Genomic DNA, 17,500 nt, shown 5'->3' on the forward strand with positions numbered 1-17,500 from the left:
CAAAAAGGCATATGATAGTTTCAAGTAGCCTATAAACTTCTTACACATCTATAAAACAAAGAAAAAAAAGTTTCATAGAAAACGGTGCACTCGTTTTCTCGTGAAAAGCAAACAAAAACACGTCCGCGAGCGTTACCGACAGACAGAAATTGAGATAAGGCTTGTTTCGGCTTCTCTGGTGTATGAAACGTGATGATATGCAAAAAGTACACTATTCTAAGCAATGTACAGACAAAACTCTTATTTTATCTATATAGATAATATAATTTGATGGGCATGGCCTTAAACTCCCTTCTGCTAAAAAACAGATTTCCAAAAATATCTAGATCAAAAACATAGTCTACAATACTGCTTTATCCCTAGACTGTGAAGTTCCTTGAAAAATCCTATTACACAAAGAAACATTGGCACATTAAACATTCATAATTAACTATACAATAACTTTTAACAATTGGAAACATTATTATTGATAAATCTAAAGATTATAATAATCAACACAACTAAAATATGTGTTATTTTTAGTTAACAGGCAAAATCCTTAAATTTTCAGTTACAAAAACTTTTGGTATTGTTTTCATTTGTATGGCTTATGGTACAAAGATGGGATGTCCCCAGGTCCTTTATTATCTTCCTATCTTGTCACTGGGGAAGTTCCCTTCACTGAAACAAATTGGTTTGCTTAACAGTTCTTGGAATTGAACAGCCTAAAGTTTAAAGGCAGAATGCATCAGTAATCTGCAACTGATGCATCTAAAATGAGAAAATTTCTTGAGGTTCTTTTCATCATGGGCATTGGAATAAACCACTGATAGAGGATTACTGGCCAAACGATCCAGTGTTGGCTATTCTATCTGTCAATATCTTTATGCCACGTGATAGTTTCAAACTGTAGCTAAAGTTTTTAATTTTAGCAGTAATGAATGTGGTTTAACACATGGGTTAAAACTGTTACAGCAGCAAATGTGTTAAGTGAATGCAATGGTGATACACTATAAACTATCTCAACAGGAATCTCAGGCTCTCCAGCAGCCTGACTTACCACTGGTGAAGTCTTCTGCAAACTAACCAGTTAACCATTCTCCTGCCACAGTACTTCCACAGATGACAACAGACGACCATTGGTTTGGATCACCTGTCTTTCTGGTATTTTAGGTTAGTTGTCTTTATTGTCTTGTGCTTCTATCCTTTTTGTCATTGATATATCATTTTCTGGTGGTTTTAATTGTCATGTAGTGCAGAGGGATTTCATGTTCATAGACTGAAACTGTTTGAAGCGGGTCTAACCTCACATCTGTGTTTCCACACACACACACAGTCTATTCTCAATGTCAATTATTCACATACATTTTGTACAGAAGCTTTCCACTATGAGGGTAACTTCCAACTATCCTCTTGCTACAATTTTATGAATATTTACTGTTCACTTCAATTGATTATATTGCTTTACTCCTGGAGACAATTTTCCAGCTTTCATTACCAGATCAGGTTAAACAATGGTAGGTGCAGAGCGAGTGTCATTCAACAATTTATGAGGCTTTCCATAAATAAATTTATTGACTTGTGAATTTGTTTTTATAAATATTGCACTCCTTATCTTAAATGGAGCAAATGAAATATTCTTATTTTCAGGATAGTCTCCTTGGTTCACTATCAGTGGCCAGTTCATCACAGTCTCAAGTATAATGTCTATGTTTTCAACACTTATAGCTGTTTCCTTTTCATAAAGGCTTTTCTTTGTAGTTCCTGGCAATATATTTTATTACATTGCAATTGATAAATCTTCTGGTTCTCTGGTTTACTGTATGTTAACAGTTGCCCTATTAAACATTTCAGTTCTTCTAGATTTCCATCAGAGGGAGTTGACATTTCTACACTATTTGATCTGACAATCTATAATTCCTGTCTTAATTGCTTATCTGTGACTTTAATTGATTTAATGTTCATCGCCAATTGAGCAATCTTCCCTTAGATGTACACCTACTTTGTTTTAAACTAATTCACATATCCTCATCCACTAAGACATTTATGAATTAGTCACGTGCCAACAACTCAGTCATTTCACTTGTAACATCTTGATAAAACTGGGCAAGGCTTTCACAAATCCAACAATTTCAGCTAAGATCTTGTCTTTCCTTCTTACTCTGGTCCTAAACTTTGCTTTAGAAGCTTCCTTCTGATGTAACACACTAAATTTGATAAGGCAGCCACTAATACCTGGAAGGTTGCTTAACTCTCTCCACACAGGCTCGGTCAATTTGACCGACTACGTGACCTTTTTTATACTCATATAAAGTCTTTATAGATATGATACTAACAACTTTTGATATAGTGTGTATATCTTCACGAAATTTGGCAGTCTTTCATTAAACATTATAAGCCTTTCACATACAAAAAATCATATTTTTTGTGAAATATTTTTAATAAACTAAAAAGAAAGATTTGTCCTTGAATAAATCAAGTATTTGTTTTGAATAGTCCATGTGCAAAGTGATTTTCATGTTAATATTAAAAATACTTTTCTTCATCTCAAATTTCATTCTTGTAATCTCTAAAACCTCCTAATTACATTTCAAATGTTTATTTTCAGTAAAACTTTATACTTTATCTGTTGTTTTCTCTACCATAACTATACAAGGTTGGTCAATTTGACTAACTTTGTAACAACAACAACAACAAAAAAACCCTTTTTTTGCTAGAATGATTTCAAATGTAGCATGAAACTACATTCATTAATCCTAAGTAGCTTTACACTCATAACAGTGTACATCTATTTATAATTAAATTTATTGTTATATTGCCCCTTGAACCATGTCTAACTACTATTCATGCCATTATAGTTGTAAATCACTTGGGTAACATGCAGCTCACATTACACTATTGATTTACATAACCCACGAGCTACTCCAAGCTGCTCACACGCATGCCTCGTGAAATATTTTTATTATATTATTATTGTTTATTTACCTAATCTAACCTTAACTAATCTAAAGAGATCTCTATTTCTACATTTTAGTTATTTTATAATAATAAATAAAGAATAAACATGAGAAACAAGAAATAAAGTACTCACCTGAGTATTCTTTTTTTTTTGCTGTCGACTATCAATGACACTTAAACCTACTTTTTATACTAATGGCAGTAGTGCATTAAATAATTTTTATTTAATTAAATAATGCACAAAGAACATAGAATAATAACATGCAAAAAGCAGACAATTTCCTCTAACAATCAAAATTTTTCTAGCTTTCTAACTATGTGAAAAGAGCCATTACAAGTTCATCTAAGCTAGTCCTTACCTTTCCAGTGAAAACGAAGCCTGTATTACAAGTGAAATTGACGATTATCTGTTCAGAACACAATGTAATATAAAACATCATTTAATAAATGAAATCCTTGGCTTTCTATTGGTTATAGGTAATATATAATTAAACATAAGAGAGAACTATTAACAAGTCCCAAAAGGGAGGATGTGACGGGTGGGTGTGACAAGAGGGGTGTGATTTTCTATTTGATAGCACTGTAACCAAACAAAGTTGAAGGCTATAAAAATTATAGTTTGTTTGAACAATGATGATTTTATAGTGAGTAATTTATGTTGAATTTCATACTTATTGGGTGATGAATAAAATAGAGAAAATAAAATACCTAGAGAAAATGTGTCATGTGTGTCATACTAGGGGAAATTCAGGATTATTTTTAATGTTGCCTTGTAGAATTAAAAACTTAAAACTTTTATACTATCAAAATATGGATTATTAGCTAAGATTTTATGCTACAGTAATTGGGATAACATAAACAATAAGTAGTTTAATAAAATTGTGAATGTAAGACACTAAAATGTGTCATGTGCAGTAAAAGATACCCATCGTATTAAGGTTAATGTATTAAAGCTGGACCTTTTAAATGAACAGTAATATGAATAGTTTGCTGTCCAATATTCTATCCAATCACTTTGAAAATTATTTCAAACTATGCCATATATATCCTCCATGGTATCTTTACATCACAGTCAATTGGTTTCTTTATTGAACAATGATATTGAAATAGCTTGCTATATTCTGTAACTTGATGAGGTATTGGTGTAGTTGTAGAAGTACAGGAATGCCCTGAAGTCATGGGTGGCACAGCAACAGTTGAAAAAGGTGTAGACCTTTTTCTACGCAAAATGGAATAAGAGAATTTATCCATTCTCTTATTCCATTTATCCATAGTTCATGTCATTGCGCATTGAAATTCTTGAGCAGATACAGAAAAAGATTGCGATTGGCTTGGGTCACTGCACTTGGCAATTTAGTTTCCATATGGTTTACTCTGGTACAGATGGTTTTTTGTCATTGATTTTGTTGTTATAATCCTTCTGTACATCTATGGTTTTTGTCAACTTCAGTCTATTCATCTTCTACAGTTTTCTCGATATAATTCTAGTATGTTATAACTCTTCTATAAAACCTATGTCTCATTCTTAACTTCTCATCTCTTTCTTTGTAATCTTCTTTTAACTTTCGAAGATTAGGAAGAAAGAGACAGAAATTTAAAGAGGAAAGAGACAACATTGTTGTATCATTTCCATAAAATTTTCAATCTTTCTTGGAGGATGTGTAGCCATCTTGTAGTTAAATCTTGGTTTGATGTGATTTTTTACCAAAATAATCTCTCTCTTGATGCCATTGTTCCAAAGTCTAGTACATTTAACAACATTTTATTCTTAAACTTCAAGTTCTATGTTTAGTGTAAGCAATATTCACTGATAGGCCTAACTTCACATATAAACTATGTCTTAACAGAAATTTCACTTATTTGCTAATTTCTTACAAATATTTCTCTGTCAAAACACAATATCAATATTTACAGCACTGAACTAACTGACTGACTGAAATTAACAAACAGACAGATTAAATCAGAAATTAACAAACTCAATAATTTCATTTAGCTTAATTCACTTTTTTGAATTGGTTTAAATAGTTTCCTAACCTTTCAAGAAGATTCTAATCATTAAAGCCATGCCCATTATAGTACATTAAACTTTCTTCTGGCTAAACAACAATATGACTTTCTAGAAATGTTTAGATTAAAAATATAGCCAACAATAGTATGTTTGCCAATTTAAGATTTAAAAACAGTTAATATCTTATGTACATTTTCTTTACATGAAACTACATCTGAAATGTAAAGCTAATGTACTGAAAATACAATTGCTAAGACTATTCAATTAACACTGAAAAACTGTATAAAACTAATCAAGCATTACTTTTCAGCCACTCTTAAAACAAACTCTGAAATTAATTTTGAATAATAAAAAACACTATTGAATTATCACTGCTGTTATTACTTACATTTTCTGGGAATTCTCTGCCATCTGTAATCCCAGTTTTGTGAAGAGACAATAGTTCTAGCTGCCTGTAAGAAAACAATCAATCAAGGTAGCATGCTTTGGTCATATAGTTGATTGGTTTATAAATACACACGGATAGTACTTAGAGGTTACCTTACTTTATTAATCTCTAAGGTTTTATAACTTGTACTTAATGGTACATTGGTAATGATTACCCTCTTATTGCTATGTCTTAGTGTGATCTATTGGTGGATTCAGCAAAGAAAGTTTCTGCATGAAAACTGATTTGAGTTCAGTTTTGTTTTTCCATAATGAGAAATGGTTTTATTTTTACTTAATATTACTTAGAATTTGTTGTTGAGTGAACATTAAAGTATAATTTCACAATGTATGAATATTTTTTAATTTGAACTAATTTTCAACTTATATTTTATAAAAGCTTAAATAAAATTCATTTACCAACTTCACTTTCACATTTTTTGTCTCGACTAATATTTCAGTTGCTTATATCTTACCTAATAACTTAATGATGTATCCTCTATCATAGCTCTTATCTGACCAATAAAATGCTTTTACGTATCTGTTATCAAACTGTTTATAGTCGCATAACTTAGCTGGATATCTCCTACTGAACCCAAAGGCCTGAAATATGATGACAACTGGCAACTATTTGTCAATTTTGTTTTTTACATATTGCCTCTTTAATTTAAATTTGCCCAGTAACTCTCATATTCTAATTTAGCCTATAAAAAATTGCTTTTTATTTAACATAAGCTATATTTCATCTATGTTAGAAACACATCTGTTATTTACTTTTATCTGATTTATAATATATCTTCCTTTCTGTTTTACCTGATTAACTCAAAACTTACTTCCATAACAATTTCTCTAATCAATAACAAACATATAACTATTATCCATTTTATAGTTCTTCTCCCAAATTTATCTAACCTCTAACTTGTTGCCACAGTTCGTACTCAGGTATGCTAATTTGATTGTGTATGTTCATAGTGTTGAGATATAAACATACAATGCTGAAACAATTGTTAGAAACATCTGATGCTTACAAATAAAAGCATACAGCCCAAAGGCTATTTATACTCAATCTAAATGTATTTGGGATCTTGGAAAAACAAAAAAATATTACTAAGAAAATTGCGTAATCTATATGAAGTAAAAAAAAATTAAATAATTACACTCTTGTAAAGGTAGGGTTTTATCATGTTAAATGACACATTATGGTTCAAATAAATTTTATACTGAACTACGAACTTTGTTTAAATATATAGGTAGGTAAATGCAGTATGATAATAGTACTATTCTCATTTTTAGGAAGAAAACTTTCAAACATGTAGGTATATATATACACACACACACCTTGGTATTCTCTAATTAAAAATCTTAATTGCCTTTACAGTAATTTGAGAGAATATAGAAAACAACTTTCTACCCAAGCTATTTTTTTAAATGCTTAAATATTTTTACTGTGAAGTTGATTACCAAACCAGTCATTTAAATGCACATTGTTTAACCAATATATGACTCGGAATAATATAGTAGATACAAATCTTATTTGATTTACCAATAAGCTATATATCTCATATTTTATCTTTAAATTAGTAGTACATATTTTAATGGAGATAAATCATCTGTGCTATCAATTGTTGTTCCATCAAATGTAAATAAGTACTATATTTAGATGAAATAATACTGGTAAATTTGCCAAACTAACATATTTTATTAGTCACATGTTGTCTACCTTTTAAAGTACCAGATATCTATATATAAAAAAATATTCAAGTGCAATAAAACATAAGGGTACATTTCCTTAAAAAATGAGCCAGGTTAAGAAAATGAAACTATTACTGAAATACACATTTACTTGATTGGTTGATAATAAGTACCATTTTTTTTGTACAACTTTATAATCAAGTGACGCATGCCACAAAACAAGAAAACTGCCTTCGTTTCAGTAAATAAATGGTTAAGAGAGATTTTTTCTATTGTAATAACACAAAAAGCCAATAGTACAATGGATCTGGTATGGAAAATCAAATTAAGATCTCTACTCTGCACATGATGAATGGTATACTTCAACTTAATAAAGCCTCTGGCAAGTTTATTCATAGTATAAATGTCAATATCAGCTGTTAATATTTCAGTGAAAAAATCTATACATGCTTTAGTTCCAAGACAACTTTTACTGTTTCAAAAATAAAAATATACATTCACAGTATTTATAGTTCTCATGGGTACTTCTATTTTATATTCACATAAAAATCATATTCTCTTTTTTTTGGTTAAATTTTTAACATGTATCTAAATTACGAATTAACATGCTAGTTTCACCTCAAGTGCTAGTTATTTTGGAAAGAGCAGATAAGTGACTCAGTAAGAACAACTTAATAAAAGTCACTTATAACTTACATATATAGACAAATTTTGAAGCCAACCTGAAGAAAAATCACCTTACTCCATATTTCTGGAATATTTGGATATTCAAGCTGAATACTTTACCTTCGCAGCTTCTTGAGAAGAGAAAGCTCTCATATCCCACAACTTGATAGTCTGATCCTTTGAGTTTGTAATTAAATGTCGACCATCTCCCTATATGAACAATTGTTAAAAACAACACTAAAATAAAAGTAACTGCATTTGTTACTATATTGTAGCAATGTTTTAAAAAGACAAATCAGAAGTTGTTATAGTTTGTAAGAAATTTAACCAAATTACATTAACCAATGTATTTACTTTTTGGTGTCTTAATCCTATCGGCCTTGGTACCCTTTACTGCGCATGACACAAGGTTTTAGTGTTTTACATTCAAAATTTTATTAAACTACTTTTTGTTTATGTTATACTAATTAGAATAGCAAAATCTTAGCTAATAATCCATATTTTAATAGTATACAAGTTTTAAGTTCTTAGTTCTAAAAGGAAATATATATAAAAAAATCCTGAATTTCCACTAGTGTAACACACATAACACATTTTGTCTTAGCATGTTATCATTCCTATTTTATCCCTCGAAAATGTATGAAATTAAACGTAAAATGCTCTCTATAAAATCATTATTACTCAAACAGACCATAATTTTTAAAGTCTTCAATTTTGTTTGGTTACAGAGCTATCAAAGAGAAAATCAGACCCCTCCTATCACATCCTCCTTTTTGGGATTTGTTAATAGTTCTCTCTTACATTTAATTATACATTACCTATAACCAATAGAAAGCCAAGGTTTTCATCTATTAAATGATGTATTATATTATGTTGTGTTCTGAATAGATAATTGTCAATTTCACTTGTATTACAGGCTTCATTCCCTAGGGAAAGGTAAGGACTAGCTTGGATGAATTTGTAACAGCTCTTGTTAGAAAGCCAGGAAAATTTTTAGAAGTGAATTTGTCTACTTTTTGCATGTTATTACTCTATATTCTTTGGTGTATTATTTAATTAAATAAAAACTGTTAAGTGCTTTACTATAATCAACTAAAAAAAAAAAAAATCAGGCTTAACTCTCCTCAACAATTAAGGGCAAGAAAAAAGAAAACTGGGTAAGTACTTATTTCTTGTTTATTTATTATTATAAAAGTAAATAAAATTAAAAGTATGGATCTTTTTAAGTTATTTAAGACTAGAATAGGTAAAATAAGTAATAATAATAATAGTATAATTAAAATTGTTCATGAAGCAGGCACGCGAGCAGCTCGTGGGTAATGTAATTCGATAGCGTAACATGAGCTGCACGTTCCCCGAGTGATTTACAACTTATAATGGAGCGGTTAGCAGTTAGACACAGTTCAAAGGGCAATAAAACGATAAAATTTAATTATAAATAGATGTATAAAGTTACGAACTTAGAGCTACTTAGGATAAATGAATGTAGTTTCATGTTACAATTTGAAGTCATCCTAGAAAGAAAAGAAGGTTAATTTAGGTTTATTTCGATTTTTTTGGGGGGGTTACGAGGTCGGTCGAATTGACCGATCCAGTTTTGAGATTAGGGTAAAGAAAATAACAGATGAATTATAACAATTTTGTGAAAAAAAAGGTTTTAAATGCATTTAGGACGTTTTAGGGATTACACAAAGGAAATTTGAGATTTTTTGAGATGACAAAAAGTATTTTTAATTTTAACATGCAAATTACTTTGCACATGGACTATTCAAAACAAATACTCAATATATTTATGGATAAAACTTTATTTTATTATATTAAAAGTACTTCCCTAAGAAATATGACATTTTGTATGTGAAAGACTGCCAAACTTCGTGAAGATATCCCCAATATATAGAGAGTTATAAATATTAAATTTACATCAACTTTAAACAAGTACAGAAGGTCACGTGACTCAGTCAAATTGACCAACCCCGTGTCAGAAGAGTTAAATGCACCAAAAATCCAAATCTTGATAAAGCTTTGGTAAAATTAATCACAATGCTTAATGAATAGCATAACTGCTGCTAAAAGATGAAAAGATTGGTCCTGAACCTACAAATTATCCAATATCTGCTATTTTCTAGATTAAAAGAAATAAAGTGAAGAACATATTGAAACAAATGAAGCAAAATGTTTCATAAAAAACATTTCAAATCCTGTAGACTAAAACTAATTTTAGTTGACTACAGCTTCATTTTATTATGCTGATGTGAAAATTTATGAATATTAAAATTTTACTAATTATCTATTTGGCTGTCATTACAAATCATATTTCTATGTAATGAACTCACAGTAAAAAATGTTAGCTTTTTGACCGACTGAAATCATTGCATAACCAAAAACAAAGTTGGTCTAATCAAATAAATTTCAAGACCTACAAGACTAAACAAATAAGTCAATATAATATAGTGGTAAAGGAAATTTAAAAAATTTTGAACCTTGGGATCTACGTAAGTTATTCCATCTATATGGCCGGCTAAAATTCCAACTGGTCGAGGGCAATCCTCATTCAGGGTTCGTCGATCCCACACCTGTAGAATATATTCAATATACATATATATATATTTTTTTATATACATCTATATTGCACAAGTGGATGTTAACAAATTCTACTATTAAATCATGAAAATAGTTGTTTCCCAGTCTACTGAAACAATCCAAATACTTAAAAGGGTTTTTATAATGCAATAATAGAACTTGTACATATTCATTTTATGTGGGTGAAATTATAAACCTATAGCCTAAAATTGGTTAGTAGAGCATACATAAGACAAAGCATGCAAGTAAACGGCTTCCACTCCAAAAATGTTAACGTTAAATATTTAAATAAAAATTCTTACTTCACTCCAAACCAAACCAAAATACTTGGCAGGAATTTAGGTTTTAAACTTTCAGGCTCCAAGGGAATTGGTGTCTGAAAGATAACCCTGGATATTCAGAAACTTTGGTTTCTCTTCACCCCGCACATGACTGTTTACAGTACTAACCACAATGGAATGAAATGATTTAGCTTTTGAGTTTAAAAGGTTTAGTGAACCTCGTTGAGTGAGGTGTGTAGAGTCGAGGCAGATACAACCTCAAGTCGATGGAGAAAGCAGAGGAGATGCCTTTTCCAGGCCGAGGTGGAGTACATGCCATTGTTGATACCATGTGGCAATGACATCAATCAGGAGTGATAGTGAGAGAAGCAGTGAAAGGTGGGACCAAGCACAAAAGTTCCAGGTTTTCTTGATGAGATTGTTTAAACATGAAACATGATTTTATGATTATAAACTAAAATTTTGAAGGAAAATTAAGCCAAAAGAGTCAAAAGGACTTACTGGTAGATGGTCCTTTTCAGGGAGGTAGGGATATAATTACCCAATGCCCAAGATGTTTTTGGAAACATGCTTTCATGATCCAGGTGTCAAATAATTTACCTGGCATACTGGGAAATGAGGGTATATATATTAACTGTGGGAGCAGTATACCACTGACAAAGAGAATGTACAACAGCAGGCTAAGGACAGAACCCTGAGGGACTTCTGCTTTTAAGGGAAATGCATTAGATGTGGTATTATTGACTTTTACTTTAGCTATTCTATTTGTAATAAAACTAGATAGCACTCGGTGATGGGAATGGGAACCTTGTGTGAATTTAGTTTATATTTAAAAGTATTATGGCACACTTTGTCAAAAGCCTGTTTTACATCAAAAAAGTTGCCAAAGTTGAATGATTGCAAATGAAGACTTGATAGATAGATCAACTAGCCTTACTAAGTGTCTGTTGTTTGTCTGCATTTCTGCTGGCATTTTGGATGTTGTTGCTTTCTAAATAGTGGATAAGTCTATTGGATAAAATTTTTTTCATAAGCTTACCTAGTATGTTGGGTAGGCTTACTGTCCTGTAGTTTTTCAGTAGGCAGAGGGTCGCGTCTTTTTTGGGAATAATTTTTATAATTGCCGATTTCCAGATTGACGGCCAGTATCCGGATGATAATGACAGATTGTGAAAGGCAGCTAAGTGACTTAATATACTGTTAAGGGACGTGTGGTAATCATGATGTTCTTGTTGAATGGATAGGTAGACAGCCTATAAATAGTCACTGATGTTTATGTGGTTGGTTGTGCAGTTAAGTGTTGTCAAAAGTAGGATGGTTTGGTGTAGCGAAAGTGATAGATTTAAAAGAAGAGGTGGCCATTGCAAAGACATTTGACGGTGAGATGTGCAGAGCACAAGAAGAGAAGAAAATGTATTATCTTTGTAAATCAAAACAAGGAAATTCTTCAGATCAAAATACAATGATGAAATGTTCATTAGATTTTGCATATGGTAAAAGCATTGGAAAAAGGTTTTTATTATCTAAGTTTATTACTAAGGAGCAGGTTTACATAAACATAAGACCTATCCACATATCCACAAGAGTATATGTTTAATATCCAGGTAACTCATTGTTGACTGTTATTCCTACCTAGGGTGAATACCCTCCTCCCTCCCCAAATTATTAAAAGAATATCCAATTACATTTTTCATTGAATTTGTTCATAAACAAGTAACATCTGACCCAAGAAACACTTCTTTTACAAAATTTCTTTGGTTCATAGATACCTTCAAGGATTGATCACTGACAAAACGTTAAGCAATTCTCTGATTCCTATATAAATAGAAAAACATTATGTATCTTGTCAGATTTTAAATAAGATCAGTTAATACTTCATCTGAAGCTATACTTAATTTTAAATCTCTTTCTCTCTCTCTCTCTCTTTCACACACACACACACACACACATATATATATTTAACAGTAACTTTATATACCACATACAAAATTCTCTTATCATTCAAATTACAATAAATATCAATAAAGACCATACACACACACAACACATTCATACATATAACAATGCACAGATAGAGAAATGTTATGTTATTTGTATTCACAGATGGAAACTTGTGTGTTTTGGTTTTATAGATAAATGAATACATATATGTATGAATAGTTAGGTTTAGAGACATAAAATCTGAAAAAAAGAAAAAGTTTAATAGATTAAATGACATATTTACATTTCTAGCTGTGCAGACTACCAAAAACCCAACTAAAACCTGTTCAAAATAATTAAGCCAACAATTATTTTATTACTTCTCAAGAAGCGATCCACTAAAAATTATTCTGTAGATTATATTTTCACCTACTTAACAATTATTCATTAGAAAATGTTTTTAATTATACATTAAAACAGAGTTTCACTAACCATACCTTGCATAATCCATCATCTCCACCGCTGAACAGAATGTGTGACGTGGCATCCGCAAATGCAACCGTGTTGACATCATCTTCGTGGGACCTGATCTAACATAAAAAAAGTTAAGTTTAAACAATTTATCACAAATCATGGCAGGAGAAAAATTCCTCTTCTTTTAAACAACCTACAAGCAGGGTAATTATCATCACAAAAGAATAACTTTCTCTGGTAAATATCCTACAAAGTCAGTTAATGTGACTTACCGTAATGAAAAGTGATGATATAAGACTACATAGCATTTATTTCCAGTTACTTTAAACTAGGTTTTTCACCAAACTAAGTAATAGGTCAATTAATTATTCATCACACATACTTATTTCATTATGTTGTCTACCAGAATTATCCAACAAGTTCAAATAAACTGCAAACCATCTTGTATATTAAATTTTAAAAATTATGTATGATGTCACTTCAATCAACATTTTTTTTTGGTAAAAGGAAGTAACTCACCTTCAATGATCTTTTATTCAAATCTCGGTCATAAACATATATACATTCATCATTGGCTCTGAAAATAAATTAAAAATGACTTGCTATTAGATACTGATGAAAACATAGACCACCATTCTTTACAGTTATATAAAAAAATGGTACATCCTTTTATACAAAGAATGCATTGCTTACCCTCCAAGAATCTCTCTACCATCTTGGGAAAAGCGTAGAGAAAATATACAGAATCGACGATCTTCTGGTGACAAAACTAGAGCTTCATGTGTCTCATGTTCTCCATGTATGTTACATATGTGAACTGAAAAACATAAAATACACACAAATATTTTTCTTGAAACATACAGCCACTAGTGGGTAGTTTGCAAAAGTAACAATCTATAGTCACTTTTAATTTCTATTTTTAGTACAATATGCACAATAGTTATTTTATGAAATTGAATATAACTATTAATTCAATTTTCTTTTTTTTATCTCTTAATATCAATCGAATTTGGAAGTCATATTTATATAGAATAAAATTAAACTTACTGTATTCTGACCAGCTTGAGTAGATGAAGTGTTGTCCATCTGGGCTAAAGGTGGTAGGAAAAACAAAGTCAGTTAAGAATATTATTTTTTTTTTTATGTTCGCAAAATAAACAGTTTTGCATTCATAAATCTCTATGATGTTAACAAATACTTTCAGCAAATACAATATAATAATTACTATCAAAAACACATTGCATACACTACCATATAGTTAGTTAATAATAACTGCTAGCACCAGCACCTAAAACACATATTTGATACCAACAATAACTACAAAATAACTAGTTGTTTAAATTAATAGAATTACTGCTAGCTAGCACTTAGTCATGGCACTAAACAGTGAAGACATTCTTACCTAACAGCGGTGTCTAATACACTCCATCCAACATCTTGAGCTGGGACAACCTTCTTTAACTTGAAGTACCCATTACTTGTATCGTATATTCTAATATTACCATCTGTTTGAGAAGAAATATTATACTCATTGTCACTATTATATTCTTACGAAGCAATAAGTTTGGATTATTAGAAAGTTCTTGAAAGAGACATTTACGAGTGAAGTTAGCTAATAAACAGGATGGCTATAAAGTTCTTTGACTCTATGCAGTGCCACAGTCAGGAAATGTACGAATTGGAAAATTGAGGAATATCATAACATAACATACAGGCAATAAGGAAAAGCTATTTGGTCCTTCAAAGCTATCCTTGCATACCAGCCCTTGAAACAAGTAAAAATTTGAATCCACTCTTCGTTTTTCAGGAAATCATAAATTCTCATTTTAAACTCCAGTAAAGTTATGGCCTCAACTACAGCTGAAGACAACTTATTCCACAAGTTTATCATTATGTTAGAAAAATGAAACTGTCTTAACTGGAGGTTAACCTGTCTTTTCCAAAAATGAAACTTGTGTCCTCTCATTTTATTACCTTCAGAATACAGCAAAAGAAATCGGAGGATTTTTTTTCATTGGTCCCACATACAGTCTTCTATCCTAGTATCCTTCTTCTGAGTCCTTTCCAGTAAGTCAATAGGATTCTTAGAAGAGGAGAACAAACTGTACGTAGTATTCCAATTAAGATAGCCAAAATCAGCCAATAAAACATTGCCATCAGAGACATATTTCTGTAGGATCTATTCAATCTATCCTCAACTACAACATCCAGCTGAAAAAGATTAATGTAAGAACACCAGACTGCCTTATGTTCCAAGGAATACAAGCATCTGCTTGTTGAATTGCATCCTGAAGTGATCCCGTAACCTGATATCTGCTGGGCTGAAATCTGCTTTCTCTTGTAGTCTTAGCCACATTTCTTGTATCCATCATCCAAGTGATTTCAGCTTACTTCAACATTTATAGTTATAATTATGCACCCTGATGGCAACATTTATTCATTTCTTTATATTGCCTCATTTTGTCTTCCATATGCTGAACATCATTTTCCACAATATTCACTGTTTCTCAGCTATAATATCATGGCCATCCTATACATTTAAATTAGAGTATTGAAATAACTAATCTATTGCCAGAAAATGTAGATAATTTCATATGTAAAATAGAATAGTGAATAATTCATTGATTAGTACAGAATCCATTAAATGCATGTTTATATGAATGACACAGGACATCTTTACTCATATAAATAGCTTTTCCACATATTTGTAATTAGATCTAATGTGTTGATATTCATAATTTAACAAGTGTGTTGAGCTGTAAACTTAAAAAAAACCTAAATTTATAAATATAAATAAAATATATACTACACTACTTCATGCTATATATACATACATATATTTATTTATTTATTTAGGGAGTAAACCTAGACATTACACATTTGAGTTTTTTAAACACATTAATATAAAAAAAAAAGAGAGATCAAAAATTAATTATTGTTTGATCCTCTGCTATATATTTAAGAAACCCTAGTGAAGACTTTTTATATATATCAATGAAGAGTCCAAACCAAAATCCTTTCAAAAACATACCTTGAGAAGCTGACATGAACAAATCCCCATTTCTGGTAAACATGCCACAAAATGCTTTACTGTGGTATTTATCCACTATTTTCATTTTGTTAGGAAGTAACCTAAAATATTTGACAAGCCTATGTTAATATAGGTGCAATAAGCATTAAAGAAAAAACGTTTTGGAGCTAACTCAACACAAAGCTAAAGAGTGAACTATACTGTGCAACATACACACAAATAAAATCAAGTATTATAATCTTCTTCATACAGATTATCTAGGTCAAATTTTCACTCTTTTACAGCTGTATGAATTTGTCGTTTTATATTTTCACACTTTCCTTATATAATTCTGAAAAACAAAATCCATGTAGATTGTTATATATTTATATAATAGTACAATACATTAAAATCAATTAACACCATAATAAACAAATTCCGTCATAAATTTACAGGCATTACACAAGTATTGATTAACCCAATGTACATGGGTTAATGGACCTAGTTTGTATTGGAGAAGTAATTGAATTGATGACATCTGTCTAACTCAGATTCTTGAATGTAAAGTGATTTCATGTGAAGAATAAAAATGCTTTTGTCCATTATAATATTTGCATATTACACTTACATAACCTTTAGAACCTCCGATATGCTTATCTACAGGTTATTTCAGTATCCATGTATATGGTATCTGATAGTTACTCTCCTCTATCACGAAATGTTCCTACATCAGCAATCTATGGTCAAATAAATACTTTATAACTCTGACATTAAATATATAATACTATGTTGAATGACACCCTGTAAAAAGTCCTGGAATGCACACTTGGACCCCCTACCTGTGCACATAAAGTTACTCACCTTAAATTAAATAAACAGCAGTCTCCGGTACTAAAACGTTCATGATTTCGCACTCCAACTTCTCTCTGAAATGTAAGTCTCCAAAGAATTACCAGTTCACTGACTCAATCACTAGATCATGTTTATTTGTTTACTAACACTAATTATGGGTCAAACTACTACTGACTGATATACTGCACAACATGTACTATTGAGTTCTGTTTATCATACTTCTAAAACTAGATACAAATTAAAAATACCCAATAAACTTCACTTTTTCAGAAGAGAAAGCTGTAATAATTGCTATTATTGCATGTGGATAAAGGCAACATGAATCGATGCAGCCATTTATCACTGACTATTTTGCACTGGGGAAAGAATACAACCATGAAAAACAAATTATTGACTAGTATCAGTGTATGCATTACTGGCACCGATATATTGTATAGCTGGGGAAACATGTTACGAAAAATATTAGTTGCAACTCATTACCTCTCAGACATTTTCCTCGGTTGTAGCGTTTCTTCTGCAACCAGGAAAATTACAATAAAGATGTTTCAATTTATAATGTGTCAGATCTTTACATAATGGCTGGAGACGGCTTGAGTGGGTAATGAAGAAAAACTTTAATATAAGTTTAACATAACAGCAAATGTACAATGTTTC

The 17,500-nt window shown here is 30.8% G+C and overlaps 1 protein-coding gene across 2 annotated transcripts in view; it reads right to left on the reverse strand.

Moving 5' to 3' along the window:
* LOC106464209 (DDB1- and CUL4-associated factor 11-like) overlaps positions 1 to 17,500 on the reverse strand; it is a 40,474-nt gene that overhangs the window by 9,107 nt on the left and 13,867 nt on the right. For both annotated transcript variants that reach the window (XM_013924337.2, XM_013924336.2), the window contains exons 5-14: positions 16,856 to 16,920; positions 16,016 to 16,116; positions 14,387 to 14,489; positions 14,032 to 14,075; positions 13,678 to 13,801; positions 13,504 to 13,561; positions 13,008 to 13,100; positions 10,210 to 10,302; positions 7,850 to 7,939; positions 5,334 to 5,397 (exon numbers count right to left, since the gene is read on the reverse strand). In XM_013924337.2, coding sequence (XP_013779791.1) covers positions 5,334 to 5,397; positions 7,850 to 7,939; positions 10,210 to 10,302; positions 13,008 to 13,100; positions 13,504 to 13,561; positions 13,678 to 13,801; positions 14,032 to 14,075; positions 14,387 to 14,489; positions 16,016 to 16,116; positions 16,856 to 16,920 — 835 coding nt within the window. The remainder of the gene's footprint in view (positions 1 to 5,333; positions 5,398 to 7,849; positions 7,940 to 10,209; positions 10,303 to 13,007; positions 13,101 to 13,503; positions 13,562 to 13,677; positions 13,802 to 14,031; positions 14,076 to 14,386; positions 14,490 to 16,015; positions 16,117 to 16,855; positions 16,921 to 17,500) is intronic.

Source organism: Limulus polyphemus, unplaced genomic scaffold, assembly GCF_000517525.1.
Source record: "Limulus polyphemus unplaced genomic scaffold, Limulus_polyphemus-2.1.2 Scaffold1587, whole genome shotgun sequence".
Classification (NCBI taxonomy): Eukaryota; Metazoa; Arthropoda; class Merostomata; order Xiphosura; family Limulidae; genus Limulus; species Limulus polyphemus.